The 26077-nt window shown below is 59.3% G+C and overlaps 2 protein-coding genes and 1 long non-coding RNA gene across 5 annotated transcripts in view; 2 read left to right on the plus strand and 1 right to left on the minus strand.

Moving 5' to 3' along the window:
- On the plus strand, positions 1–22020 carry POLD1 (DNA polymerase delta 1, catalytic subunit). The gene is made up of 27 exons (XM_043436450.1): positions 1–108; positions 6390–6595; positions 6966–7079; positions 9076–9222; positions 9307–9432; positions 9526–9694; positions 9770–9851; positions 9936–10065; positions 10537–10703; positions 11105–11209; positions 12912–13052; positions 13132–13242; positions 13769–13960; positions 14058–14146; positions 14230–14346; positions 14527–14640; positions 14944–15091; positions 17685–17780; positions 17896–18033; positions 18925–19100; positions 19330–19482; positions 19621–19723; positions 20449–20581; positions 20663–20776; positions 21076–21128; positions 21209–21306; positions 21835–22020. Exons 2-27 carry the CDS (start codon positions 6391–6393, stop codon positions 21938–21940), a joined length of 3327 nt encoding a protein of 1108 aa, XP_043292385.1. The 5' UTR covers positions 1–108; position 6390; the 3' UTR covers positions 21941–22020.
- Positions 16911–26077, minus strand: part of LOC122420891 — a 10809-nt gene continuing 1642 nt past the window's right edge. For both annotated transcript variants that reach the window (XR_006263400.1, XR_006263399.1), the window contains 2 exons: positions 17597–18288; positions 16911–17045 (listed from right to left, as the gene is read on the minus strand). This is a non-coding gene — a long non-coding RNA (uncharacterized LOC122420891). The remainder of the gene's footprint in view (positions 17046–17596; positions 18289–26077) is intronic.
- The window catches only part of SPIB (Spi-B transcription factor), a 6073-nt gene continuing 2615 nt past the window's right edge, over positions 22620–26077 (plus strand). Inside the window, exons 1-4 of one of the 2 annotated variants that reach the window (XM_043436451.1) lie at positions 22620–22848; positions 23835–23862; positions 25386–25458; positions 25745–25956. In XM_043436451.1, coding sequence (XP_043292386.1) covers positions 22826–22848; positions 23835–23862; positions 25386–25458; positions 25745–25956 — 336 coding nt within the window. In that variant the 5' untranslated portion in view covers positions 22620–22825. Of the gene's footprint in view, positions 22849–23834; positions 23863–25385; positions 25459–25744; positions 25957–26077 lie in introns of those variants that run through there. The other variant, XM_043436452.1, reaches the window with a different exon arrangement.

Here is a 26077-nt window from a genome sequence, read left to right on the forward strand (position 1 = left end):
GCGGGAGGGGCGTGACCCGGCTCGGCGCGCTGCGCCTCTGGGCCTGCGCGCGCCGGAGTCAGGGGTCACGGCGGCGTGGGCTGTGGCGGGAAACACTGTTTGAAGCGGGTGAGTTACGGGAGAAGGGGAATTGCAGGGGACTTGGCCTGGCCGGGAAGTAGGCTTGGGGAGCCGAGTCCGTGGGCCTGAGAGAGGGTTGTGAGAGCTCGCGTGGGGCATGGCGGCGGGAGGGATCCCCTTGGCTAGGGGGCGCGCGGAGGAGGGGCAGAGGCCAGTGGCCTTGGGCGCCTACGCAGGGGCAGATGACGGGGTGGGGGCGTCCCCTCGGCCTGCGGCGGGCGCTGGCCCTGGGCGCCCGGGACTAGGGGGAAGCATCTTGCGAAGTCTTTGGGGCAACGGGTCCCGGAGGCGTTGGATACTCGATGGTGCACGTGAGGGCATGGTGTCATCTTTTATTCTCTAAATACTGAGTACACTGTGCCCAGCACTGCCCTAGGAGTCGAGGCTACAACCCGAATAAGTCAGAGAAAGCCTCTTTCCCAGGGGCAGACAGAGTTCAGTTCAGTTCAGTTCAGTTGCTCAGTCGTGTCTCTTTGCGACCCCATTGACTGCAGCTCGCCAGGCCTCCGTGTCATCACCAACTCCCGGAGTTTATTCAAACTCATGTCCGTTGAGTCAGTGATGCCATCCAACCATCTCGTCCTCTGTTGTCCCCTTCTCCTCCTGCCTTCAATCAGGGGAACCTGAGGGGGAGCGGGTTTGGGGGTGCCACCCTGAGGGCAGAGCTTAGGTGGAGCAAGTGGGCAGGGTGATGTCAGTGTCTCAGGTTCATGGCCCCACCCACTTCGGGAACCTCCTGTTGCCTTTTCTCCCCCTCCTTCCTGCACTTCCCCACCCAGGCCATTCCTGTCCTACTCAGGGCCTTTGCTGGGCACTGGGGAGCTAGTGATAATTCAGTTTGGTTGGAAGAAGGACAGGGAATCTCAAGCCAGAGCTTTCTGAACTAAAAAGAGGCGGCACTAGTCTTTGAGAGCTAAGAGAAGAAATTCAGGGTTCAGGGTGGACTCATGGAGTTGGTGACACCAGAGAAGAATCTAAACTGACACAACTTGAAGTAGCCTGCATTGCAGGCACTCTGCTAGGTGATGCTGGGGACCCAGACCCAGACCCCTGTTTTCTGAGGACCTCTCAGCTGGAAGTTGTCATAGCTTGTGCAGTAATGGAAATGCCCCCAAGGTGCTGTGGGAGCCCCTAGGGGCCGCTGATCAGTGTGGAGGAACTGAACCAGAACTGAGTTTCAGAGGGTGCAGAGGAGTTAGGTGGCCAAGAAAAAGGAAGAGTTCATCCTGTAAACACCTCCCAAGACCAGGCCCCATGCTGGGTGACTCTGGGGACCCAGAGCAGCCTCAGCCCTGCCCCGCCCTCAAGAGTTCCCTGTCTGGTGAGGGAGCCAGACACAAGCCCAGGTGATCCACAGCCCAGGATGAGGGCAGCAGGAATCAGGAGGCCCAGAGGTGGGATCTGGCCAAAGCATGAAAGGTGTGGAGTTTTTTGGGGGGCAGGAGTGAATAGATCCATTTGTCATTGTTTAATCGATCACTTGACAGAGGTTCGTGAGCCAGGATAGGGGGTGAGCAAGCAGATGAGTCTGTCCTCCTGTCTCCCCCGCTGGGCAGAGGGCAGTTCACCCCCATATCTCTCCTGGCACCCCGGAGGCTGACAGCCTGGAGCGCTGATCACCAATGGGGCCCTGGAGCCAGTCTGCTTGGGTTGAACCCTGGCTCTGCTCCTCTGAGTGAGCCGTGTCACCTCAGCCTTGAAGGTGGCTTCCTGACTCTGGGCCTCTGTGCCAGGCACTGTGTTGGAGAGTTAATAGCAGCACCTGCCTCAGAAGCTTTGGTGAAAGTTCTGAGTTCCTTCCTTTGTACTGCATTCAGAACATATTCAGAGAAGGCAATGGCACCCCACTCCAGTACTCTTGCCTGGAAAATCCCGCGGACAGAGGAGCCTCGTAGGCAGGCTGCCCTCTATGGGGTTGCACAGAGTCGGACACGACTGAAGCGACTTAGCAGCAGCAGCAGCAGAACGTTATTTATTGGGTGTGTACTCAGCCTCAGCCTCTCTCCTGGGGACATGAGATGTAGCAGGAACAGAAGGTGAAATCCTGGCTGTTGCAGCATTTCCATTCTCCTCGCGGGGAACAGACAGTAAACAAGGAACAGGCAGTGGTGCTCAGGCTTGAGCCGCTTCGGAGGCCCCGGAGGGCTCGATCCCACGCGGGTGGCTGGGCCCACCTCCAGAGGCCCTGACTCAGTAGGTCTGGGGTGGGGCCTGACAGCTTCCATTCCCCCCAATTCCCACCAGAAGCTACAGGTGCAGGGCACCACACTTTGAGAACTCTTAACGATCTGATACATCGCAGCAGACGGTGACAAAGGCCAGCAAGAAAAAGAAAGCTAGGGAAGGAGTTGGAGAGTGTCAGGAGGGGGCAGTGGGGCTGTCTTTTCAAATTTTTATGTATCTATTTCTCTGGTCGCACCTTGGCATGTGGGAGTTCCATGAGCAGGAATTGAACTCATGCCCCCTGAAGTAGAAGTGCAGAGTCTTTTTTTTTTTTTTTTTAATGTGAGCCATTTTTGAAAGTCTTTATTGAATTTATTACAACATCACATCTGTTTTATGGAGTTATTTTTTCTTTGTTTGGTGGCAAGCCATGTGGGGTCTTAGTTCCCTAACCAGGGATTGAACCGACACCCCCTGCATTGGAAGGTGAAGTCTTAACCACTGGACTACCAGGGAAGTCCCAGAAGTGCAGAGTCTTTAACCACTGGACTGCTGGGGAGGTCCCAGGGGCTGTATTTTGAAGCCGGCCTCACTGAGAAGGTGAAATTGGAACAAAGACCTGAAGGCGGGGAGGAGACAGCCATGGGGATGTCTGGAAAAGAGCATTTGGGTGGGCAGCAGGAACATCTTGTGCAAAGGTCCGGGGGTAGGAGCAAGCCTGGAGTGTTTGAGAAACAGAGAGGCGGCAAGTGGCTGGAATGAGCAAGGGAGAGGGCGGAGATGGTGTCCCTGAAAGAGAAGGTGGGGGCAGTTGTGCAGGGTCTTGTGGGCCACGATGAGGACTTTTAACTGCATGAAGCAAGAGCCAGGGACAGGCTCTGAACAGAGCAGGGGCGAGACGATCTGACGTACTCATACAATCTCTTTGGTTGCTGAGTGGAGAAAACACTGAGGGGGGCCAGGTGGAAGGAGGGAGATGGGGAGCGGGCAAGGCTATTCATTCAAGATATTCCTTGGGTGTCCGCTATGGGCCAGACACTGTTACTGACACCCGTGATTCTTCAGTGAAGGATACTGCATCCCAGCCTGAGCTGAGCTTATTTTCCAGCAGGGGGAGCCAGACAAACAGCAATGCACCAAATAGAGGCCAACCATCTTAGGGAGCCAGAGGGACCAGCCTGGGAGCTGGGGCAGTGCGGGGCGGGGTGGGGGGGGCATTGCCGAGAACAGTGCAATGCCTGTCCATTGAAAGGCAGAGCTGATAAATAAATTTGCTGATGGAGTGAGCATGTGGTCTGAAGGGAAGAGAGAAGTTGGGGTGACTCCAAGGTTGTCGACTTGCCGGGAGCTATACCAAATCAGGGGAGATTATGGGGTGTGAGGATCAGGTCTGGGGGGGATCAGGAGCTTGGCTTTGGAGTCTGGGGTGCCTGAAGGGACGTCGCCACAGTGGGCACTTAGATCTGTCAGCCTGGAGCCCCAGCTGAGGTCTGGGTGGGAGACACAAAAGCTAAGAGATGTTATTTAAAGCCATCCCCTGGTGGTCTGGTGGTTAAGATTCCGCTCTTCCAACACAGGGAGTCGCGGGTTCAATCCCAGGTCAGGGAACTAAGATCCCATATGCTTTGTGGTGTAGCAAAAAAAAAGCAGTGAGATTGGGTGGGATGCGATGACAACCTCCAGGGAGTGAGTGTCACAGAGAAACGGGTGTGTGACTTAGAGCAAGCACTTGTGGTTAATGCTGGATTCACTTGCCATTCAGTATTTGCTGCTGAAGCACCCAGAAAGGTGCCAAGCTCTGCCCTGCACCCCTGAGAGGGGGCACCCAGGGGCCCCTTTCTTCTCATGCTGGCTTGCCTGACAGTGTCTGGGATGGGAGACTAGTCCAGGACCCTAAGTTTGGCTCCGGTGACAGCTGCCCCCCATCGTACCCCATGGCCACAGCCCAGTGACCCAGGGCAACCAGTTGGCCCTCTTCTTCCTCCCCCTTCCAGGCCAGGTCTGGCCACTCCGCGGGGCTCCTGGCAACCCCTCAGCTTCCTCTGCCTCACCCGGGCCTCTCCCCGGGGTCCTAACTCTCTGCATCTCTCTGGCTACTCGCATGGCCGGAGCAAAGGCCTCCAGGCTTGTTCCTTCTGAGATCAGACCATGTGTCTGCACAGTTACATGGGAGGGGCACAGAAGGAGAGTTGGTTCAGATTCTTTCTCCTCATCGAAAACTCGTGTTTGCACGGTCACAGCAGCACCATTCACAAGAGCCCAAAGGTGCAGACGACCCTCACAGGTGAACGCAACGTGAGATAGCCACGCAGTGGGGAAGTACTCAGGCATGAAAAGGAAAGAAGCATGGATCCGTGCTAGAACATGGTGGACCCTGAAAACATTCGCAGAGAAAGAAGCCAGACACAGGATTCCATTTCTAGGAAATGCGCAGAATAGGCCAGTCCATCTAGACGAAGTAGATCAGTGGTGCTTTGGGGGAGGGTGGGAGATGCACTGAGTGGAGAGGGTCTTTTTCAGGTGATGACGGTGTTCTAAGATGGACTGTTGTCAAGGTTGCCCAAGTTCTGAATATACTAAAAACCACCAAACTGTACACTTAAAATGCATGAATCGTATGGTATGTGAGTGAGATCTTGGTCAAAGTATCTCCCCACCCCAGCCCCCCAGAAATCCGGTGTTGCCAGTTTATTACCTACCCTGCCACAATTATTCGGTGAAAAAGCAACATCTTTAGATATATTTTCCCACCACCTTGTATAAATGTTATTTTTATTTTATGTGTTTCTCTCCAGCTTTTTCTTTTTTTGGCCCCAACTCATGGCCCCAACTATGGGTCATAGTTTCTGACCAGGGATTCCCTTCCTCCAACTTTTAATTAAAAAAAATTCCAAGTCTGCAGAGACATCCCGAAACAAGTACAATGAACACCCATGAACCCTTTGCCTGGATTTGTCGGTTGTGAATGTGCTGCCTCATTTGCTTTATCTTGATGCACGTACACTTTTTTTTTGGCTGAACTATGTACAAGTTGTAACCATCATGATACTACAGGATAATGGGAATCAGGCCATTCTCTATGAAACGATACTATTATCTCAGACAATTGTTCAGTTTGTGCAGTTCCAGCGATACCCTTCAGTGCTATTTCTACTTTTTAAATCTAAGATCTGACCTGGGATCACACCTGTCATCTAGTTGTCATGATGACATAGTCTCTCCTTTAATCTAAAACAGTTTCCTGATCTTTTTTCCTCCTCCTTCATGACTTGGACATTTTTTGAAGATTCCATCTCGCAGGCCAGTCTTTACTTTGGTTTGATTATTTCCTACTGATTAGAGTCAGGGTAAACATTTTCATTTTCTTAGAAATTTTTTTTTTTTTTAAATACAAAAGCTCTCTTAAGTACACCATTCTGTACTTTGCTTTCTCTACCTAACAATGGGTCTTTGAGAGTCCTCTGTCAGTTCATAGAGAGCTTCCTCATTCCTTTATATAGCTGCATAATATTCCAGGGAACAGAATTCATGTAACTTATTTAAACAGTCCCCCAGGGGAGGACATTTAGGTGGTTTCCAGTCTTTTGGGACTGCAAACAATGCTGCCGGAAATAACCTCGTAAATGCAGTTTTTCATTAGGTGATAGTATATCTGTAGCATAAACCCCTGGATGTTGAATTGCAGCCTCCCCACTTTTTATGCTTTTACTTGAGGTGCAATTTACATGTGGTGAAATGCATAGGTCTGAAGTATACAGCTGGCCGTATAGTACATTTCTACCACCCCGCAGAACAACCTCATGCCCCTTCCCAGTCAATCTCCCCCACCCCAGGAGCAGCCACTAGCCAGACTTTTATCATCACAGATGAGCATAGTCTATTCTTTTTAAAAATTTTTTAGCTGTACCGCACAGCTTGCAGGATCTTAGTTCTCTGACCAGGGATTGAACCCCCACCCTTAGCAGTGCAAGTATGGAGTCCTAACCACTGGACCGCCAGGGGATTCCGTACTTTGGAGATTTTTTAAAAGGCTCACGGTCATGGTGGGTGCATGGGAAGCCATGGAGAAGACAGCAACCCTCACCTCACCCCAACCTGCCCCACAGGATGGATGGTAAGCGGCGACCAGGCCCGGGGCCTGGGGTGCCCGCAAAGCGGGCCCGTGGGGGCCTCTGGGATGAGGATGAGACATATCGGCCCTCGCAGTTCGAGGAGGAGCTGGCACTGATGGAGGAGATGGAAGCAGAGCGCAGGCTGCAGGAGCAGGAGGAGGAGGAGGAGCTGCAGTCAGCCCTGGAGGGGGCGGCAGATGGTGAGACTCAGAGCAGGGGCCCCCCTGCACCCCACCCTTGTGGGGACCCCACACCTGTCACGCCTCCAAACCCTGGACCTGACCTCCAACCTTTAACTCTCAGCCCCTGGCTTGCTTTGAGCTCCACAAGGGGCTGATCTCTGGCTGTCATGTCAGTAGGCCACCTCTGTTTCCTGTCGCTTCTAACCTTGACCCTTGACCCCTCGATCCCCCTGGAGTGTCCCGCCTGATGCAGACCACCGCCTCCACCTGACTTTCTTTCCCAAATGGGATGCCGCTTGAGGGGTCAGGAGCAGGGTGGGGAAGGCAGTTACTTGTTTCCGAAGCAGGACCAGGACTCCATGGACCCCGCTTCCCTCCCCCCATCCAGGGCAGTTCTCCCCAACGGCCACAGATGCCCGCTGGCTTCGGCCCACCCCACCCACCTTGGACCCCCAGACAGAGCCCCTCATCTTCCAGCAGCTGGAGATCGACCATTACGTGGGTGAGTTTGGGGATCAGAGGCCTGGTGGGTGGGGGGAGGGGCTGGGCCAGCCGCTCTGGCTCTGTGGGAAGAGATGGACACAGAGGGGCCCCGCCCAGGGCTCTGAGCAGGGGGGACAAGTGGGGCCCGGGAGGGGGGCGTCCTGGTGGAGGAGAGGTCTTCTAACTGAGGCCTGAAGGGGCTGGCTCCTCGCAGAGGGGCGAGGCGTGTGGTGCAGTTTCCATTCATTCATCCGGTCAGTCGGGACCAGCCGAGCATGCGCACTGAGGCAGGCCAGGTACCAGGCAGACCAGGTCCCTGCTCCCCAAGGCTCCCGTTCTAGAAGGAGAGGCAGAACAAGAAAGGAAGTGGAACAGTGGCGGTGGTGAGGGTCACAGAGGAGCATCAGGTAGGGAGGGGGTGCTAGACCTCGCCTCTTGGAGCTTCCGGAAGGCCCCTCTGAGGAGGTGACAAGGAGTCATGGGGATGTCTGGGAAAGTGGGACTCTGGGCAGGGGGCCCCAAGGAGGGAGCAGGGCTGGTACGTTTAGGGAGCAGCCAGGAAGGCAGTGAGGGGCCAGTGAGGACCTTAGCACTCCGCTCTGAGTGAGCTGGCCTGTCCTTGGCAATGGAAAGACCCCATCTAAGCTCCAGGGGCACTCACTAGTGGTAAAGAACGCACCTGCCAATGCAGGAGATGCAGGTTCAATCCCTAGGTCCGGAAGATCCCCTGGAGAAGGGAATGGCAACCCACTCCAGTATTCTTGCCTGGGAAATCCCACGGACAGAGGAGCCTGGCAGGCTACAGTCCATGGGGTCGCAAAGGGTCGGACACAACTGAAGCGACTGAGCACGCGGCACACACGCACGTCCAAGCTCCAGCTTGCATTTCGAAGGCTCCCCTGAAGGAGAAAGCAAAGACAAGCTACAGGCGGGAAGGAAACGTTTGCAGTCTGTATGTCTGACAGGACCAGTGCTGCAAATAAAGAACATTCAGGAAGAATTCAGTTCAAAAGTGGACAAAAATCTTGGACAATTCGCTAGAGGATCTATAGTGGCAAGTGAGCACATGAGATGCTACCGTGTCATCGGCTGTTGGGTGAATGTAAATGACAGGCACCGTGAAACACGGACGCACACCTGTGAGAGAGGCTAAAGTGAAATACACCCACAGCACCATGTGCAGGCGAGGGTTTGGGGTCGGGAACCCGTGTGCCCAGTGGGCCATGGCCTGGCACAGCGCTCTGGGCAGCAGCCTGCACGTTTCTCAGAGGCTTCAACCTAGCCTTTTACAGTGTTTCCGGTGGTAATTAAGTTTTTGGTTTTTGCCCTGAGCTTCATTGAGAGATCAGACTTAAACCTACTCTTACCGTAGGGCCTGGCAATTCCGCTCGCAAGATATTTACCCGAGGGAAGCAAACAACCACATTCAAACAAAAACCATGGGTGCTGATGCTCTTTTCTTAACCACCCAAAACTGGGAACACCTCACACGTCCTGGGGCGGGTGAATGGATAGCCCACCGTGCAGTGCTTCTCTGAAGTAAAGGAGACAAACCACTGACAAGCTTGGCGTGGATGGGTGCCAGGGATGTCAGGCTGAGTGCGAGAAGCCGGCCCGGGAGGGTTACATACTGAATGACTTCATTCTGTGCATGGTCTCAAAAAGACAAGCAGGACGACAGGGCACAGACCGATGGTGCCAGGGGGCTGGCCGGAGGTGGGTGTGATTAACAAGGGGCAGCTCGAGGGAGCTGTTTGGAGTGACTGGACCGTTTGTACCCCAGTTTTGGCCGCGGTTACACGACTCTACCCCAGCGTTAAAGCTCATAACGCTGCCCACGCAAAGTTGGTTCTACTTTTGAAAAGGAAACATTTGATTCACAAAAGAAAGGCGGGTGCTCCCTCTAGCTGTGTGGGGGGAAAGGATGGGACCGGAAACCAGGAGGGAGGCAGGCACACTTTTAGGAGTCCAAGGGGGCAGCCCCCCCTTACCCTGTGTTTCCCCCCCTCTCCCAGCCCCCGCGCGGCCCCTGCCTGGGGCACCCCCGCCATCCCAGGGCTCGGTTCCCATCCTCCGCGCCTTCGGGGTCACTGACGAGGGGGTCTCTGTCTGCTGCCACATCCACGGCTTTGCACCCTACTTCTACACCCCAGCGCCCCCTGGTGAGTGACCTTGACCCCAAAGACCCCTCCTCGCCCGGCCACCTGGGGATCCCCTGCACGTCTGACCAGCCCTTCCACACCCAGGTTTTGGACCTGAGCACCTGAGCGAGCTGCAGCGGGAGCTGAGTGCGGCCATCAGCCGGGACCAGCGTGGGGGCAAGGAGCTCACCGGGCCGGCCGTGCTGGCGGTGGAGCTGTGCTCCCGGGAGAGTGAGCGCCGCCCCAGGGGTCGTGGGGGTCGGGGGTGAAGGTCCTGGGCAGGCAGGGTTCCCCCGGGCCGGTGCCAGCACCTTCTGCCCACAGGTATGTTCGGGTATCACGGGCATGGCCCCTCCCCGTTTCTGCGCATCACCCTGGCACTGCCCCGCCTCATGGCGCCCGCCCGCCGCCTCCTGGAGCAGGGCATCCGCCTGGCCGGCCTGGGCACCCCCAGCTTCGCGCCGTATGAGGCCAACGTTGACTTTGAGATCCGGTATGTCCCCCGCCTCACTTCTCCCACCTTGTCCCCTCCACCTGCCTCTGCCCACTGACCCTCATCCCCCTGAAGGTTCATGGTGGACACGGACATCGTGGGCTGCAACTGGCTGGAGCTCCCACCTGGGAAATACATCCTGAGGCCGGAGGGGAAGGTATGGGGGTCTCTGGGGCTGAGTTTGGGCCGGGGGGACACAGAGCTGGGACCCTGTAACCGCTGACCCACTTCTTCCCCACAGGCCACGCTGTGTCAGCTGGAGGTCGACGTGCTGTGGTCAGACGTGATCAGCCACCCACCAGAAGGAGAGTGGCAGCGAATTGCCCCTCTGCGCGTGCTCAGCTTCGACATTGAATGCGCTGGCCGCAAAGGTCTGTCCCTGGGGCCTGGGGTCTTCCCTCCCTCCTTCCAGATGTCAGTGATGGGCCAGTCTCACTCCAGGAGTCCCTGCACTTCTTGAGCTCACTCAGGAAGAAGAGAGTAAAGACACAAATGGATGCACCACAAAGGAGGGCGGTGGTGGAGAGGGAAAGGGCTGCTGGGCAGAGGAGGCCTCCAGGGTGAGGGGACAGGCCTTGATGAAGAGGGACGGGTGGGGTATGGGGGTGGGGAGAGCATTCCGGGCGGTGAGAGCAGCCAGTGCAAAGGCCCTGGGGCAGAACCGGCCTGGTCTGTGAGGGCTGGGAGAGACAGGCAGTGAGGGAGCCAGGGTGGATCCTGCAGGGTCTGAGGGCAGTGGGACCACATCGGTCAGACCTGGTGGGATGCAGAGGTGTGCCCACCCAGTGAATCACGAGGGAGCGTCAGGAGTCGGTGCCCTGCCTCCCTCCTCCCCCGTGCAGGCATCTTCCCGGAGCCCGAGCGGGACCCTGTGATCCAGATCTGCTCGCTGGGCCTGCGCTGGGGCGAGCCGGAGCCCTTCCTGCGCCTGGCGCTCACCCTGCGGCCCTGCGCCCCCATCCTGGGCGCCAAGGTGCAGAGCTACGAGCGGGAGGAGGACTTGCTGCAGGTGGCTCTCGTTCCACGCCCCTTCTCATTTTCCTCAGCTCCCTGTGCCCCCACCCCTCCCCACCACACACACACACACACACACACCTACACACACACACACACACACACACACACACACACACACACACACACACACACACTACACACACACACACACACGCACACACACACACACACACACACACCCCTACCCCCACCCCACCCCGAGGCTGTTTCCTGAGCCACTTGCCCCTCTGGATTCCTTATTTTCAGAGGCACCTGCCCAGTCTTCCTTCCATGGGTGGGAGGGCTCTAGGACTGCTCCTGGGGGCTTCCAGCACGTCCCAGGATTGGGGAGGACCTACGGCAGGGGGTTGACCAAGATGTCAGCCTGGGTGACCCTGCGTGCTCCCGCCTCAGGCCTGGTCGACCTTCATCCGCGTCATGGACCCCGACGTGATCACCGGCTACAACATCCAGAATTTCGACCTTCCCTACCTCATCTCCCGGGCCCAGACCCTCAAGGTACGGCAGGTCGGGGCGGGGTGCTGCCCTGACATGGGGCCTCAGGCTGTGGGCCCCTGCCCAGCGGCTCCAGAGGCCTCCTGGAAACCACGGCTCTGGCCCCATTCCTGGCCTGCTGAAAGCCTGAAGGTTCCTGTGGCTTTCGCAGAGGCAAGGAAGCGTTCGTGGTTAAGTTAGGAAAGGCTCATGTGAGACTGCCCTGGAGGGCCAGTGGTTAAGAGTCTGCGCTTCCACTGCAGTGGGCGTGGGTTCAGTACGCGGTCAGGGGACTAGGATCCCTCATGCTGACTGGTGCGGCCAAAAAGAAAAGAAAAGGCTTGGGTGTTTGGAAGGGCAGACTGAACCACGAGTGCAGTGCCTCGTTCTCTAGGCTTTAACGTATGTCAGCAAAAACTAAGGAAAAAAGGAAGTTGCTGGCAAAACCTTGATGCTTGAATCTGGTGTGGGCATGGGGGCGTGTGGGTTTGCAGGGTCTGAGGCTCACAGTCGTGTGTGGTCTCTCAGTCTGGAGGCTGGAAGGCCAGTCAGAGTGTCACAGGGCTGGTTCCTTCTGAGGCCTCTCTCCTAGCTTCCTGTCTCCTCAGACATTGTGGGGTGTACCTGGCGCTCTCCCCAGCTCTCCCCTCTGTGCACCAGCATCCCCTTTTTTTAAAGACCACAGTCACATTGGATCAGGGCCACCCTAATGACCTCATCTTAACTTGCTCACCGGCAAAGACTCAGTTTCCAAATGAGGTCACATTCAGAGGTCCAGGAGTTACGACTTCAGCATCTTTTAGACAAACACACTTCAGCTCCTAACAGGTGTATTGTGTTGTTCAGTCGCTCAGTTGTATCAGACTCTTTGCGACCCCATGGACTGCAGCACACCAGGCTTTCCTGTCCTTCACCATCTCCTGGAGCTTGCTCAAACTCATGTCCATTGAGTTGGTGATGCCATCCAACCATCTCGTCCTCTGTCGCCCCCTTCTCCTCCTGCCCTCAATCTTTCTCAGCATCAGGGTGTTTTCCAGTGAGTCGGCTCTTCACATCGGGTGGCCAAATTATTGGAATTTCAGCTTAAGCATCAGTCCTTCCAATGGATATTCAGGGTTGATTTCTTGTTTTCTTCCTTTTCTATACATTTGGCCAGTTTCATAATAGAAAGAGCAAACAACCACATTCGGGAGAAGCCCACCCCTGTCAGCCTGGTGCTTATACTCCAGCCTCCGCTCCCCTGCCTTGCCCTCTGCCCCCAGCTTCACCGCTTCCACCCCAGCTCACGCCTGTCCTCCATGCCTGGTCTCCCCAGTCCACTGTCTCCAGTATAGACCTAGCTCTCCATGCGAGCCCCTACTTGTGCTTTCAACTGGTCGACCCCCAGGCCCCCCACCCCGTGCACCCACTGCTTTCCCAGCAAGCTCAGCATTGTCCCCAAGTCTCTTCCTGCAGCTCCCCGTCTGGGTGCAGCCCCTCAGCCCCTGGGCACCATCCTTGCCCCCTTCACCCCCATAGTCCCAGGCCCCTGACTCTGTCTGTGCAGCCTCCAGTTCGTGCCTGCCCATCCCTGAGGTTCTGTCCCAGAGCTTCCCTAGTCCACAGGGCTCTCAGCAGGCAGAGGGCGGCACCACAGTGGGTGTTATGGGTCATGTGGTCACTGCTCCTGTGGCTCAGCCCTGCAGACCCCCCCAGCCTCCGCCCTCCCTATGTGCTGTGCCCCCAGGTGCCGAGCTTCCCCTTTCTGGGCCGTGTGATCGGCCTCCGCTCCAACATCCGGGACTCGTCCTTCCAGTCCAGGCAGACCGGCCGGAGGGACAGCAAGGTGGTCAGCATGGTGGGCCGCGTGCAGATGGACATGCTGCAGGTACGGCCAGGCCAGGAGGGGCAGCCCTTGCGGGCTCACTTCCCCGGGGCTGCCATCCAACCTGCCCCCCCCGCCGCAGGTGCTGCTGCGGGAGTACAAGCTCCGGTCCTACACGCTCAACGCCGTGAGCTTCCACTTCCTGGGCGAGCAGAAGGAGGACGTGCAGCACAGCATCATCACAGACCTGCAGGTGCATGTGCCCCTGACTCCACCTCCCGAGCCCTCAGACCCCGCCTCTCATCCCCTCAGACTCCGCCTCCCGAGACCTCAGACCCCGCCTCTCGTGCCCTCAGACCCCGCCTCTTGTCCCCTAAGACTCCACCTCCCGAGCCCTCAGACCCCGCCCCTCATCCCCTCAGACCCCGCCTCCCAAGCCCTCAGACCCCGCCCCTCATCCCCTCAGACCCCGCCTCCCAAGCCCACAGACCGCCGCCTCCCGCCCCTTCATCTCCCCACGCTGGCGGCCCTCAGTCGCCTGCCTACCTTCCTGGTCTTGGACATCCCGTGCCTGTTCTCCTGACCTTCCCCTTCACCTCCTGCCCTTGACCTCTGACCTCCCTCCGCAGATGGGAACTGTATCCCTAGCCATTCCTGTGACCTCTGGAGTGGCGACCTCTGTTCCGCTGCCCCGCCCCTCCTAGTCCACACTAGCCCCTCAGTCCGCACCCTCCTCCCTTCCACCCTGTCGCCTGCCTGACCCCTGTCCCTGTCCCCAGAACGGGAACGACCAGACGCGCCGCCGCCTGGCCGTGTACTGCCTCAAGGACGCCTTCCTGCCCCTGCGGCTGCTGGAGCGGCTCATGGTGCTGGTGAACGCCATGGAGATGGCGCGCGTCACCGGCGTGCCCCTCGGCTACCTGCTGAGCCGCGGCCAACAGGTCAAGGTCGTGTCCCAGCTGCTGCGGCAGGTCAGCAGGCAGAGCCTCGGGCGGCCCGGCCACCGCGCTCCCCACTGAGGGGCCCTGCTCACCCCCCGCCCTTGGGTCCCGCCTTCTCCTTTCTCAGGCCATGCGCCAGGGGCTGCTGATGCCCGTGGTAAAGACGGAGGGCGGCGAGGACTATACCGGGGCCACGGTCATTGAGCCCCTGAAAGGGTGAGGCCCGGCAGAGGGAGCAGGGGGCCAGAGGTGGTGGGTGCAAGGGGGCGCCCGGCCCTGACTTGCCCTCGCACCCCCAGGTACTACGACGTCCCCATCGCCACCCTGGACTTCTCCTCGCTGTACCCGTCCATCATGATGGCCCACAACCTGTGCTATACCACGCTCCTGCGGCCTGGGGCCGCCCAGAAACTAGGGTACAGCGCCTCTCTCAGCACATGTACCCTGAGACTGCCCAGGAACCGGCCAGAGTGGGGCCAGAGACCCAGAGCTAGTGGGGAGGGGAGGGGACTGACGAGAGGTAGAGATGTCCTGAGGGATGAAGAGGAGGAGCTGGGGGGGGGTGCCAGGTGTCACCCCCACCGTCTCTCATCCAGCCTGACTGAGGATCAGTTCATCAAGACACCCACAGGGGACGAGTTTGTGAAGACATCAGTGCGGAAGGGGCTGCTCCCCCAGATCCTGGAGAACCTGCTCAGCGCCCGGAAGAGGTGGGCCCTTGAGCTCCCCCCGCCCACCCTGCTCTGAGCTCAGGCTTATTGAAGCGGCCTGGAATCCCTCTTCCTCACCAGCGCATGTTGCTGCAGCTGTGTCTCAATTAGAACAAGTCACCCACTGCAGGCAGCTTCCTCCATCCCCTCTGCTAGGCAACTCCATGCAGTGTGCAACCTGCACAACTGTACGTGGCACTCCTTTCCAGAAAGGCACCCGGACCCAGCCCTCTCGTCTCCCTGTGAGGCCTGGGATGCCATTCGAGTGGCCTTTGGTCCCCACGTCCTCCTTTCTCTTCCCAGGGCTAAGGCCGAGCTGGCCAAGGAGACAGACCCCTTACGGCGGCAAGTGTTGGACGGGCGCCAGCTGGCGCTAAAAGTGAGCGCCAACTCTGTATATGGCTTCACTGGCGCCCAGGTGGGCAAGCTGCCATGCCTGGAAATCTCACAGGTAAGTGCACAGTGGCAGATGGAGGGCAGACACCGCCTTTTGGGGAGAACCAGGGCTCAGTGTGGTGGAGGTCAGAGCCTGGATCGTCCCAACCCACTGGCCTTTTGGAGAGTGGATGCCTACGTGATTGGTTCAGCAAAACACTTGCTGACCTTTCACTGTGGGCTGGGCCTTGTGCCCTGTGGGTCCAGCCGGTGACATGGTGAGAGTTCCTGCCCTAGTGTCTAGCCTTGTGGGGGCACATATGGCGACAGTAGTAAATGTGTACAGGAAAGCAGTTGGTGCTCGGTAGACAAAGTCGGGGAAGGATGGGTGGGGTGGGGCGGGGCAGGGCAGACAGAGGCTGAGGAATGAAGGGAGGGACCCAGTTTGGCTCCTTCTTTCCACCTGTCCTATAGTCACCTGGCAGCCTCGTGTCCCTGGCAGTTGCCACCCCAGCCCACCTTCTCCCCTGGTCCCCATCGGGGTGGCAGAGTAGAGAGCATTTTCCCTTCCTCCTCCTGATGGGAGCACAGGGCCGTGTCTCTGTCAGGGGCCTTGGGCCACACCATATCCCCTTGACCTCTGGAGGGCCTGGAGACTGAGTAACTGAGGTCAGTCACATGGTGCTCCAGGCACCTGACCCCCAGTAAAACCCCAGACCACCAAGGCTGGGGGTCACCCTGGGGCAGGGCCGGGGGTCACCCAGCAGCACTGTCAGGCTCGGGCACTTGACTCACTGTCAGGCGCGCAGGTCCCCCGTCCTGTGCCTGAGTGAGGACCCCGGCGAGGATGCTCGGCTGGCACTAGGACAGTGCTCTGCTCCGAGAGGAAATGTGGGCAGAAGTGCCCACAAGCAGCATCCTGTGGGGGCTGTTTACTGCTCAGACAGAAACACACCCACAGCAAGACCACAGCGGGCCTGACTCACTGAGGTTCTGCCATGCTGGGATCAGTGCCTCAGCTCATGGCCTAAGAGATTCTTAGAAAGGTCTTCTCTCTAGTCCCTTACCCTGGGGTTTGGGTCCCTGCACATTCCAGAGTTGGTTCCTTCCAGCCACAGGGAGCTCCCTTCATTGTGTCAGTCCTCACATGGCTCTGGGTAGAAGGGACTGGGCATTCTGCTGGGAGGGGCCTGTGCACCCCCATCCACCTACCCACTTGTAGTTCAGGGGCCCCCAAGCCACCCTCAGATCCAGTGATTCACTAGAAGGATTCAGAACTCAGAAAAGCTGTTATGGTTATGATTTATTACAGTGAAAGGATAGGGGTTAAAGCCAGCCAAGGGAAAGGCACATGGGGCAGAGTCCAGGGGAGGACCAGGCGGAAGCTCCCATTTGCCTTTCCCAGGGGAGTCCTGCAGACAGCTCTCCTTCCTCCCCGCATTGATGCACTTGTGGTACTGCCCATCAAGGAAGTTCACCCCAGCCTTGGTGGCCTGGGTTTTTATTGAGGATCAGGTGCATGGAGTACACCATGTGACTGACCTCAGTTACTCAGTCTCTAGTCCCTCCAGAGGTCAAGGTGATATGGTGTGGCCCAAGGCCCCCACCATAAATCACATCACTTGGTGTGACCCAAGGTCCCAGATGAACAAAGACATTTGTCAGGCAGGACATGCCAAGGGCTTAGAGGTTCCCTCCCAGGAGCCAGCCAAGAGCCAGACCTCTCTTTGGGCGAGGTTAATCTCTTGTGGTAGATCACCCTTACCACTCTTTCTGGCCCTTCCTAATCCCTGGGGCCTCTCCCAACCTCCTTGGTGGAAAGCAGTGGATGCTTGGGCATCAGGTTGCAGCTCCCAAGGGGAGGCCAGGCAGGAGGGTGTGGCTGGGCTTCCCCTGGCGCTTCCTCATCACTGCTGCCGCTTCCTGGCCTTGTCTCTCTTGTCATTTTCCTCTCAGCCCCTTCTCTCTGTCTCAGGTATGTCTGTTTCTTGGCCTCTTTTCCTATTTCTGTTCCTTAAGCTTATGAAGGCCTAAGGGTGGAACAAAAAAAAAGTACTGAGTTGTTTCAGAAAAAAGTTTGAAAGAAAAAGGAACATCGAATGGGTGGGACAAATAGAAGACAGTTGGATGGTAGATTTAAGCTCAGGTATAATCAATAATTACACTAAACATAAATGGCCTAAATGCTTGAGTTAAAGACAAAGGTTTTCTGGCTGGATCCAAACAAAAACAGTAGTCACATGTGTTTCTCCTTAGTGTGTCCCTCCTCCTTTCCCAGATTCAGTTTCCTTATTTGGAAAAAAATGGTCTCCCCCTGGCCCTGTTACAGCCCCCTATCTTTGGGGGGGACATTTCTGATTGCCCAAGGATGGGGGAATGGGACCAGGAATGTCACCAGATGTCTCAGTACCTGTGTGGAGAGACACTGAGCTGATGGCCTCTTCTGGCACTGGCCTTTCCGCCACTATTTGCTGCCGTCAGGCCCTCCTCTAAGGACCTCCATTAAGGAGCAGCTCAGTAGCCCATTTTGCAGATTTGGAAGCTGAGGCCCAGAGAGACAGCAGCTCACCCATGCTCATACCTGGAGGAGCAGCAGAGGTGGGAGCCCAAGCCCGTGTTCCCTCGGATGGCCTCTGGGCTCTCATGCTGCATGATTCTCTCCCCAACAGAGTGTCACCGGGTTCGGGCGCCAGATGATTGAGAAGACGAAGCAGCTCGTGGAGTCCAAGTACACGGTGGAGAACGGCTATAGCACCAGCGCCAAGGTCAGGGGCCTCCTGCCTGCCTGCTGCTGCCTGAGACGGGCCCGGGGCTGGCGTGGGAAGTGCAGGGGCCGCCCAGCATCTCCCCGCCCCCCGGGTCACACGCGCCCCTCCCCAGGTGGTGTATGGTGACACAGACTCGGTCATGTGCCGCTTCGGCGTCTCCTCCGTGGCTGAGGCGATGGCTCTGGGACGGGAGGCTGCAGACTGGGTGTCCGGCCACTTCCCCTCGCCCATCCGGCTAGAGTTTGAGAAAGTAAGTGGGGGCCCCCAGTGCTTGGAGTGGACAGACACCTTGCCACTTTTTGGGGAGGGTCTCTGAGTCTCGGGTATGTCTGCATTTGTGTGAGATTCTCCTGCTGTGTCAACGTCTGGGCACCCTATGTTGCTCAGGTCTCCGTTTCGGGGCGCCCTGAACTGGGTGTCCCATTCTTTGAGTTCATAAGCCCCACTTTTGAGGTATTTTGTTTGCTGCCTGGATCCTCCTGAGTTCAGGATCTTGGTCTTTGCTCTGCAAGACAGTGTTTCCTAAAGATGCTGTCAGTCTTAGAGCATCTCCAGTTTTTAGGTGTGGGGGGGGCAGCCCTGTCCATTGGGGGCCCCCTGACCAGGCGATGCCTGGATTGGGGCGCTGCTTTCCAGTTCTCCCAGAGTGAGACAGGCTTGGGTCTGGGAGCCCTCACGTCATACTCAGTCCCCAGCATTCACAGCTGGGGTCAGGCCTTGGGGTGCACTTGCTCTCAGATTTGGAGCCTGTCCGTCCAGGGAGGCCCCGCCTCAGGCTCACTCCCTGCCTATAGTCTCTTCTTTTTGAGGGGGTGCTGCCTGGCTCCCCTGTCTGCCTCTGGTCTGTCTCAAACCTCCATTTGGGGCCCTCCAGACTTCACCCTGGTGTCTGGATCTTGGGTTTTAGGGTCTAGGTTTATTCCAGTCCGTTTCTGATCTGGGGGGGCAGTCCCTGGAATGCTGAGTCCCCCACACAGCCCCTCGGAGCTGGGACGCTGGGGTCTTAGGGTCCACCTTCCCCAGTGACCCTAGCCCACATCTCCGGGGACCATCCCTGACTGTCCCGTTTCTAGGGAAGTCTCAGGATGGGGCGCCGGCGCCCACAGTCCCAGGGGCTCAACCCGCGGCGGCTTTCCCCCAGGTCTACTTCCCCTACCTGCTCATCAGCAAGAAGCGGTATGCGGGCCTGCTTTTCTCCTCCCGGCCCGACGCCCACGACCGCATGGACTGCAAGGGCCTGGAGGCCGTGCGCAGGGACAACTGCCCCCTGGTGGCCAACCTCGTCACCGCCTCGCTGCGCCGCCTGCTCATCGACCGGTGCGTGGGGACCCCCACCCGGCCCCGGGGCCCGGCCCCCAGCCCCTCCTCCCCTGGGGACACAGGTGTCAGGCCCAGCCCTTCGGTGGCGGTGCTGTGGAAAGAGTGTGGGGTCGGACAGCTGCAGGTTCCGGCCCGGTTTCTGCCCCCTGGCAGCCGGCGGCCGGGCAGGGCCCCTCCCCACCCCTGGCACGCACCCCGAGTCCCGCTGACGGCCGCCCCTCTGCAGAGACCCCACGGGCGCCGTGGCGCATGCGCAGGACGTCATCTCCGACTTGCTGTGTAATCGCATTGACATCTCGCAGCTGGTCATCACCAAGGAGCTGACCCGCGCAGCCGCCGACTACGCGGGCAAGCAGGCCCACGTGGAGCTGGCCGAGAGGTGCGCCCGGCCCGGGAGGGGGTGGGGGCGGCCAGAAATAGCCCCTCACCAGCCAGCTGGGCCCGCCACTTCCCGCCCGCCCACCCCCACCCGGCCCACCTGCCCTCACCCGGGCCTGCCGCCCCGGTCTCCCCGCAGGATGAGGAAGCGGGACCCCGGGAGCGCGCCCAGCCTGGGCGACCGCGTCCCCTACGTGATCATCAGCGCCGCCAAGGGCGTGGCCGCCTACATGAAGTCCGAGGTCAGGCCCACCTGGGCTGCGCGCTCCGCCCAACTCTCCGGCTCTCACTTCTGCTTTCCAGGCCCGGCGGGAGGGTGTTCCTCTCCGCGGCCCCGCGGGGACCTTGAGAACCGCCCCCAACACATCAACACACCCCTGGGAGTTGGCTCCGTGATGCTTTGCTCTCAGGCTTTCCCGCACCCTCTGGAAAGGGCGCCCCCCCCCCCCCCCTGCTATTCGGACCCCTCCTGGAGAAGGGGGCGCAGCCTCCCTGCAGACGGCGAGAGTGCCTGTCACACCGTCTGTTTCTGTGGCTCCGGCTTCTTGGTCCCGGCTCTCCAACTTGTACTTCCCTGGGATTCACACCCTCCTGCATCCTATCTGGATGTCTAGTGACCCCTGACCCCACAATCTCCTCTGCAGTCCCCAGTTCCTGCCCCATCACCTTAGATCTGGGCTTCCAGCCTCCAGCTCTTATCTTTGCACCTCCTGCCCCCACTGTGCTCTCTGACCCTTCCTTGGGGACCTGAGGGCGTCTACCTATGAATCACGGAGCCTGTGACCAGGGACCCCCATGACCTCTGACCCCATCCTAGTCTGGGCTAGCGACTGCCACTCAGCATTGCCCCACTCATGATTGAAGGACCCCCCCCAACCTCTGCGGCTCCAGGGACCCCGGCCCCTCAGCCCCTCCCAGGCCCCGCCGCCCCGTTCCCCCGTGTGACGGCGCCCTGCTCTGCCCACAGGACCCCCTGTTCGTGCTGGAGCACAGCCTGCCCATCGACACGCAGTACTACCTGGAGCAGCAGCTCGCCAAGCCGCTCCTGCGCATCTTCGAGCCCATCCTGGGCGAGGGCCGCGCGGAGGCCGTGCTGCTGCGTACGGGGGGCCCCCCCGGGGCGGGTGGGGGTACTGGGGGCCCGGTCTGGCACCTGGCCCACCGCCTGCCCTCACTTGCAGGCGGAGACCACACTCGCTGCAAGACGGTGCTCACGGGCAAGGTGGGCGGCCTCCTGGCCTTCGCCAAACGCCGGAACTGCTGCATTGGCTGTCGCACTGTCCTCAGCCACCAGGGTGAGTGCGGGACCCCAGCCCCCGGCCTTCCCGCCTCTGCCATCACCCGAGGTCTCTGGCACCAGCCCCACAGGCTGGCGTGGCCCCTGGGTGGGGCTCCCGTCTGCAGGCGCCGCCGTAAGGGTCCCGGGCCCCCTCCCCTGGGGGTTCCCCAGGGAGTTTTCTCCACACACTTGCTCCCTTGTTCTCTGTGGGGACTTTCAGAAGCCGGGATGGGCAGCGGGCGGGGATGGGTCGGCCCAGGCCCTGGCTCAGCCCCAGCTCCCCTGTGCTGACCGCCGCCCCCCCCCCAATCCCAGGAGCCGTGTGCAAGTTCTGCCAGCCCCGGGAGTCGGAGCTGTACCAGAAGGAGGTGAGGGGTCAGAGGAGGCGGGCCGGGCAGCTGGGGCTCAGGCGGGGCCAGGCTGCCTGCTCAGCCCCTGCCGTCCCCAGGTGTCCCACCTGAGCGCCCTGGAGGAGCGCTTTTCACGCCTGTGGACCCAGTGTCAGCGCTGCCAAGGCAGCCTGCACGAGGACGTCATCTGCACCAGGTGGGCGGCCAGCCGGGTCAGCGCAGCCCCCCCACCCCACCACTGCCCAGGCCTGGCTCAAAAGCCCGGCTCCTAGCTCTCAGGCTCAAGTGCCCGCGCCCTCCCTGCCACATCCCCCTCTGGCTGTGAGGGTCTCCCCGACCCTTGGTGTCCTGGCCTCCCTGGGGTGGGCGTGGGGGGCTGCTGAGCGGGCAGGGCCGGGCACCCAGTATCTGCCCAGGAAATGGCCACACACACCATCACACAGAGGCACATGCAGGGTCCCAGCCCCCTCCCCCAGGGCGGGCCGGGCTTTCCCCAGGGAACGGGTGGGCGGGGCGGGTTCCCACGCCAGGTGCCAGGTGCCAGGTGATATACGGCTGGTGGCCCAGCGCCTGAGCGAGCACCCTCTGTTATCGGCTCCCCCCCCTCAGCTTGCTGAGCAAACAGCCCCTGGTGGGCGGGTGTCGGGTGGGCAGCACACAGGGGCCAAAGTCCTGGGAACGGCCCCTGCCCTGCCTCTGGCCCTGACGGCCGCCCGGCCCGCAGCCGGGACTGTCCCATCTTCTATATGCGCAAGAAGGTGCGGAAGGACCTGGAGGACCAGGAGCGGCTGCTGCGGCGCTTCGGGCCCCCCGGCCCCGAGGCCTGGTGACCTCTGACCTCAGCAGACTTCCCACCTTGGGGGGCGGGGGGACAGGCGGGGAATTAATAAAGCTCAGGCCTTTTGTTCCATGGTGTCTCGTGGTCTCTGGGGGGTCGTGGTCCACCGTCACGAGCCCTGGCCCAGGTGGCCTCGCTTCACTGAGTGGGATGCCCCGACCCCCAGGAGGCCCCCACTGGCCCCTTCACCCTCCCTTGCAAGACCCCTGGGTCGGATCGGATCTCCCCGCCACTCCTGAGCACTCCCCCCAGGCCCCAGCCAGCAGAGCCTCTGTGGGCCCCGCCCTCCAGGTGCTGACCTGCTTCCTCCAGGCCTGGGGCAGCCCCCGGCAGGAGGCTCCTGCTCCCCGGAACGACCAGGGGACCCCCCCTCAGGTCACACACCCACAGTGTTTCCACCTTGGGGTCCCCACCAGCTTCAGGACTGGGTTTCTTCCTCAGGGACCCCTGCTCCCCCGCCTCTGACACCCCAGTGCTCTCACCTGTTGTCGGTCTCTGCGTGCCCCCCAGGAACCCACTCCCCCCGGCTCCTCTGTCCAGAGACCCCCCACACACACACACCCTGACCACAAGACCCCTGACTCCTTTACTTTCTCAGGGTCCCGCCAAACCCAATGCTTCTCCCATCTCCACTCCTCAGGGCCAGCCCCCCCACCCCAACCCTGGGGATCCCCAAATCCAGAGAGCCCCTGGGCCCACCCTCTCTGCCACGTGACCAAGGGGTTGTGCAATCCAGCCCCCTCCCCGACCCCCTCCCTGAGGGGATTTTCGAGGAGGGCTGAGCTCACAGCCAGCCGGCACCCCTGCCCCCCCCACCCCGGGGGCTGGGCCAAGGTATAAATAGGGGTGGTGGCTGCAGGCGGCAGCAAGCACCACCATGCTCACCCTAGAGGCTGCACAGTAAGTGGGGACCCTCCGAACCCGGGACCCAGAACCCCTGCCCTGCCCCTCACCTTTGACCCCTCTGCCACCAGGCCCCCCCGCGGGGCGGTGGTCTCTGTCCCACCCAGGGGGCAGGTGGGTGGGAGGGGCTGGGGTCCGCTCCCCCTCCTGGGTCTCTTTGCCTCTGTCACTTCCTCGATTCCTTCCTGCATCCCACCTGTGTCTCCCCTGGACCCCTGGGGAGAGAAAGGATCTCTCTCTTGGGGCGCTTTCTTCCCTCCACCCCGGTGTCCTCCCGAGTGGCCCTTGGCCTCTGTCCCTGTCTTCCCCCGGGTCTCACTGCATCCCTGACTCTGTCTGCAGCCTGTGCTGCGGGCCACATCTTTTCTGTTGGTGGGTCTCTCGCTGCCTCTTGCTCCCTCGCTGTGTCTGTCTCCAGTCTTTCTGTTTCATCTCTCCATCTGTCTGCCCGTCTATTCCCCACCCATTTCTGGGGCTTAATAAATAGCTCCTGCAGCCCAAGCGCGAATGTCTCTCCACACCTTTCTCCCTTCCCTCCTCTCCTCCCTTCGCCCTGGCGGAGCCTCTTCTGTGTTTCCCCATCTTCTGTGTTCTCCCATCGTCTCTCCCCTCTGGTCCAGGATGGACCCATTGAACGGACTCGCTCACCGAGGCCCCCTCCCCACCCCCACCTGCCCTCGGGCACCCACATCTTCTCTCCGGGGACTTTCTCTCCTTCACTTTCCCTGCCCCCGCCCGGCCTCTGTCTATGCAAATCCCAGGGGAGGGGGGAACATTTGCCTGGCCTCCGCGCCCCACTTCCTGTCCCGGTGGGAGAGTGGGGGTGAGTGTGGTGGGGCTGGTCCCACAGCGAGACACGCAGCCACGGACCGGCTGCAGTGGTCACAGCTGCAGCCACCTGCCTCTCGTCCATCCCCCAACCACTTCGAGAGCCAGGAGGCTGAAGACGCCCCTGACATGCCCTTGTGTCTCTCCCCCTCCAGGCTCGACGGGCCACACTTCAGCTGTCTGGTGAGTCGGGGTCCTGGGGGTCAGCAAGGGCTGGGGTGGGGGAGACCCACGTGGCCCATCGCGGCCTCCCTGCCTCAGTTTCCCCCTCTGCTTCTTCCTGTCCCTTTGTCTTTCTGACTTTTCATTGCTATCCCCAAGCCCCCTTTTCCCCACCCGCTGCCATCACAGAGTATTTTTCTAACATCTCTTTCCTTCTCTCAGAGCCTGGTCCACTTCCTCCAATGGGGAGGAGTAGGTCTTTGTGTCTTTGACTTTGCGTCTCTTCCTCCATGCATCCCACGTTCAGTAAATCTACTTCTTCCTCCTTCCCTTCTCTGCTTGACTTTATATATTTTCAAAAATTGAGTCGAAACTATTTCAGACATGCAGAATACTACACCCCACCCCCCATAAACCCACAGCCTAGTCCAAGAAATAAAACCCCACACATATGCTTGAAAGAAACCCCTGCGGGTGCCCCTTCCCCAAGGCATCCCACCCTTCTCTGGCTTAAAGAGTTTTGCTTTAAAAAAAAAAAAATTGAGGTTTGTCTTACAAGTCAGAAAAGTGACAAGTCTTGTGGACAGCTCACTGAGGTTTTCACTTATGTGCACACCTGTGTAACCACGGACCGTATGAAGATAGGGAACATTGCCGTTACTCTAGAAGATTCTGTCATGTCCCTTCCCAATCAATAGCCCCCTCTGATACTTTCCACCACAGATTAGTTTTGTTTGGTTCTGAGCTTTATGTCCAGTGGCCCCCTTTGGGTCTGGCTTCCTTCATGTGACCTCAAGTGTGTGTCAGAGACTGTTCCTTTTTCTTTGCTGTGTAGTACTCCAAGGACGAGACCACAGATCTGTGTGTTCTCCCATCCCTGGGCACTCAGGCTGTTTCCCGTTTGGGGATGTTACTAAAGCTGCCCTGATTGTTCTTGAACAAAGCTATTTTTGTGGACTTATGTTTCCAGATCTGGTGGGTAAATACCTAGCCCTAAGACCAGGATGACATATCTCTAGTTATAGATTTTCACTGCTAAAGCAACGCTCAGCTCTTGGGGCGAATTGAAGTGATATCGAGGTGGATAAAAGAAGGGTCGAGAGCTTCTTTCCCTCTGTTAGAAAAACTTCCATGCCTCTTACCCTTCATCCCCTGTGCCCCCGGCCCTGAGGCAGGAAAGGCTGGGGGAATTCTCCACCCTCCTCAGCTGCTATGACTGTACTGGCGAGGTGCTGGGGTTCCCGGAAGCCCACACTCTTAGTGGGAGCTGGCTGCCATGTCTGTCAGAGACCATGGTCTCTGTGTTTCTACGTGTCTCTGCCTGTGTCTCTCGTTGTGTGTGAGTATATGTGTGTGTCTGGGTCTTTGTGTGTTTCTGCTGTGCTGTGCCTACCTCCCATCTCTGTGCCCCTATTTCTGATGCCTAGTCCTTGGGCCTCTCTTTCTCTCCCTCTCCCAGCCTGTCAGAGTCTCCCCCTTGGTCCAGGGTGGGTGGGGTCTCCCGGCAGCCTGGGTGACCCCTCTTCCTCCCCCACCCCTATCAGTACCCGGATGGGGTCTTCTACGATCTGGACAGCTGCAAACACTCCAGCTACCCCGACTCAGAGGGGGCGCCTGGTGAGTGACCCTGGCCCAGCCCCCCTCCCCCACTGCCCCTTGGGCCCGTTTCACAGATGGGGGAGCTGAGGCCCAGGGGAGCTGTCAGCTGGGCCAGCAGGACAAGGTTAGTCCCGGCCTCCAGACCTCCTCCCCTTTCCTCTCCCATGCACCCACTCGCCCATGCAAATCCTGGGGTCACAGATTTGCACAGCCCACAATAGCCCCTCTGTGCTGGCGGGGGCTTCAAGGGGGAGGGGCCCAAGGCCAGACCTCTCGGCTTCTAATCCCGCGCCCTTCCCCCCAGACCTGTGGAGCTACGGCCTCAGCCCCGCAGTCCCAGCCGCCTCCTATGAAACCTTTGACCCGGCTGTGGCCACCTTTGGCCACCCCCAGGGTGTCCAGCTCTGCTACGGCCCCTCAACCTACAGCCCCGTGGGGAACCTGGACCCGGCCCCCAGCCTGGAGGCCCCGGGACCCGGCTTCCCAGCGTACCCCACGGAAGACTTCACGAGCCAGGTAAGGGCCAGGGAGACCGTGGAAGTTCCCTATCCTTTGATTGAGGTGCCCGGCACCGCGTCAGAACCTGAGCACATAGGGAACCCTTCATCCCTCTGACGACTCTGGGGTTAAATGGCAT

This window comes from Cervus canadensis, chromosome 18 (genome assembly GCF_019320065.1).
Source record: "Cervus canadensis isolate Bull #8, Minnesota chromosome 18, ASM1932006v1, whole genome shotgun sequence".
Taxonomy (NCBI): domain Eukaryota; kingdom Metazoa; phylum Chordata; class Mammalia; order Artiodactyla; family Cervidae; genus Cervus; species Cervus canadensis.